The sequence below is a fragment of the Penaeus vannamei genome, chromosome 4, assembly GCF_042767895.1.
Source record: "Penaeus vannamei isolate JL-2024 chromosome 4, ASM4276789v1, whole genome shotgun sequence".
NCBI lineage: Eukaryota > Metazoa > Arthropoda > Malacostraca > Decapoda > Penaeidae > Penaeus > Penaeus vannamei.
In genome coordinates, this window is record NC_091552.1 from 1,591,773 (window position 1) to 1,594,272 (window position 2,500).

General features: G+C 39.5%; 1 protein-coding gene across 1 annotated transcript; it reads right to left on the minus strand.

Moving 5' to 3' along the window:
• Positions 1-121: 121 nt before the first annotated feature.
• On the minus strand, positions 122-1,168 carry LOC138861528 (adhesive plaque matrix protein-like). Its single transcript, XM_070121274.1, has 3 exons — positions 1,106-1,168; positions 866-952; positions 122-752 (listed from the first exon to the last, which is right to left on the minus strand). The coding sequence occupies exons 1-3, from the start codon at positions 1,166-1,168 to the stop codon at positions 153-155; spliced, it is 750 nt and encodes a 249-aa protein (XP_069977375.1). The 3' UTR covers positions 122-152.
• Between the last annotated feature and the right edge of the window lie 1,332 nt (positions 1,169-2,500).

The window sequence follows — 2,500 nt, forward strand, 5'->3', positions numbered from 1 at the left end:
TGGAGGAGAGAGCAAGTGGGGGGGAGGGGGGGAGGGGCTTGCTCTCTTCGTTGTTACTGAATATAAAGGCTGTGATAGAGGTTATGAAGACGATGGAATATTAATGTATCAAATTTATTGATGAAAATAAATAATCGCTGACATAAGATGTATTAGGCGTAGGCTGGGGTTGGCTTGTAGGCAGGGGCAGGTTCGTAAGCGGGAGCAGGCTTGTAGGCAGGAGCAGGCTTGTAAGCGGGAGCAGGCTTGTAGGCAGGGGCAGGCTCGTAAGCGGGAGCAGGCTTGTAGGCAGGAGCAGGTTCGTAAGCGGGAGCAGGCTTGTAGGCAGGGGCAGGCTTGTAAGCGGGAGCAGGCTTGTAGGCAGGAGCAGGTTCGTAAGCGGGAGCAGGCTTGTAGGCAGGAGTAGGCTTGTAGGCAGGGGCAGGCTTGTAGGCAGGGGCAGGTTCGTAAGCGGGAGCAGGCTTGTAAGCAGGAGTAGGCTTGTAGGCAGGGGCTGGCTTGTAGGTAGGGGCAGGCTTGTAGGTAGGAGCAGGTTTGTACTCGGAGTGCTGGGCCTCACCCTCGTAGCTGACCTCAGCCACGTAGCCAGAGTCGCCGTTAACAGTGTAGGTCACCTTCTGCAGACGACCGTCGGGAAGGAGGACGTAGTAGGAACCTTGGGTGTTGTACCCATCACGAGCTTCCTGGTGGCCGAAGTCGTTGCCGGAGTAGTCGTCCTTTACAGCGTAGTTGAAGTCGTACTTGGCAGGTTCCTAAAGAAAATTCTGAATTAGATGTACATATCATAAACCATATTCCCCCAAGTTTAGTTGTACAAATAAACAAACTGTGAAACATTTGCTTATTATTACGAACTGAAACTAACCTCATATGTGGGTTCAGGGGTATAGCCATACGTGGGCTGTGAGGGAGTAGCTACAGCGACAGCCACAAGGGCCAACACGACGGCGGTCTAGAAAAGAAAATTAGTGTTAATTTCCAATGATTCAGAAATATGTATGTATATATATATATATATATATATATATATATATATATATATATATATATATATATATATATATATATATATACACACACAAATCCTAACTGAATCCAATCATACGTTATTTGATACCAATATTTTTGTCCAGACTAGTTCTAGGTCACAAATCACCTTTGAGTTCATTGTGAGAAGTCAGTACGTATGTGATAATACAGCTGCTGTGTCTGAGCTTTATATAGTTGTCCACATATGGGTGGGGCCGTGCTTGGACGACAGAGAAAGGGAATCTATGGTCACACTGGTGACCTTGATCTTGAACCTAAACTGAAAGGAAAAAATAAGTGGCTCATATAGATCAGTGGCCAAACTGTCAGTATTTTTCCTTGGAATGTAAAAATAATGATAACTGATCATACACAGAGAAGAATATTCTGAAATGTACTGTAACCATCATTATTCCATCTCGGCATTGCTTCTATTGTCATCATTATTACTATTATTGTTTTATTTCCTCATACTATACACATGTCTATACAGAATAGGGATGATCGGGCCTTTGACTTAGAAATGAACACAGTACTTTTATTATAGAAACATATGCACTTGAAAGTAGACCATTAAGGTCTCCACAAACTAACTCTAACCGTGTTCCTTCCTGTGAAAAAAGTCCTTTCCGGAGGCGATCATAAGACGCTTCACGTGTTTATAGAAAAGATATTGGCAAGGTGATAAGTTGTCCTCTACGAGACTACCTTCCGAAGGTGAAGATCCCCTAGACAGTTTAACTTTGGATTGTTTTCAAAGATGGAGAGAAATGCGGCGAGATAACTCATGATGAACGCAAATGAGTCTTTCGAGAAAGATTTCCAACAGGAGGACCAGTCTGTGGGCGGACAGAAGGTTTCTTTCGAAAGGGGTTAATGGTTGTGCAATCCAACTAGTACAGTTTTTTTTTTTTATGCATACAAATTCATATATAGTGTATATATATTTATGTACATATATATATACATATATATGTACAGCATATTTATATATAAATAGATAGATAGATAGATAGATAGATAAATATGTAGACAACAAATATATACACACACACACACACACACACACACACACACACACACACACACACACACACACACACACATATATATAAATAAATATATATATATATATATATATATATATATATACATATATATATATATATATATATATGTGTGTGTGTGTGTGTGTGTGTGTGTGTGCGTGTGTGTGTATGTGTGTGTATGTAAATATATATATATATATATATATATATATATATATATATATATATATATATATATATATATATATATATATAAGTGTCTATACAGATATAAGGAGAATGTTTATAGATGTGTGTGTGTGCGTGTTTTTCTCTCTCTCTGTGCACACACACACATAAGTAAGTGAATATCTATCTATCTATCTATCCACATATCTATCTATCTATATATGAATGTGTATGTATTAGGAAAGATAATGCAC

Coding starts and splice junctions, on each gene's coding strand:
- LOC138861528 (XM_070121274.1), bottom strand. CDS start 1,168: ATGAACTCAAAGGTGATTTGTGACCTAGAACTAGTCTGGACAAAAATA. Junction 953..1,105: donor AAATATTGGTATCAAATAAC/GTATGATTGGAT, acceptor TTTCTTTTCTAG/ACCGCCGTCGTGTTGGCCCT. Junction 753..865: donor CCCCTGAACCCACATATGAG/GTTAGTTTCAGT, acceptor AATTTTCTTTAG/GAACCTGCCAAGTACGACTT.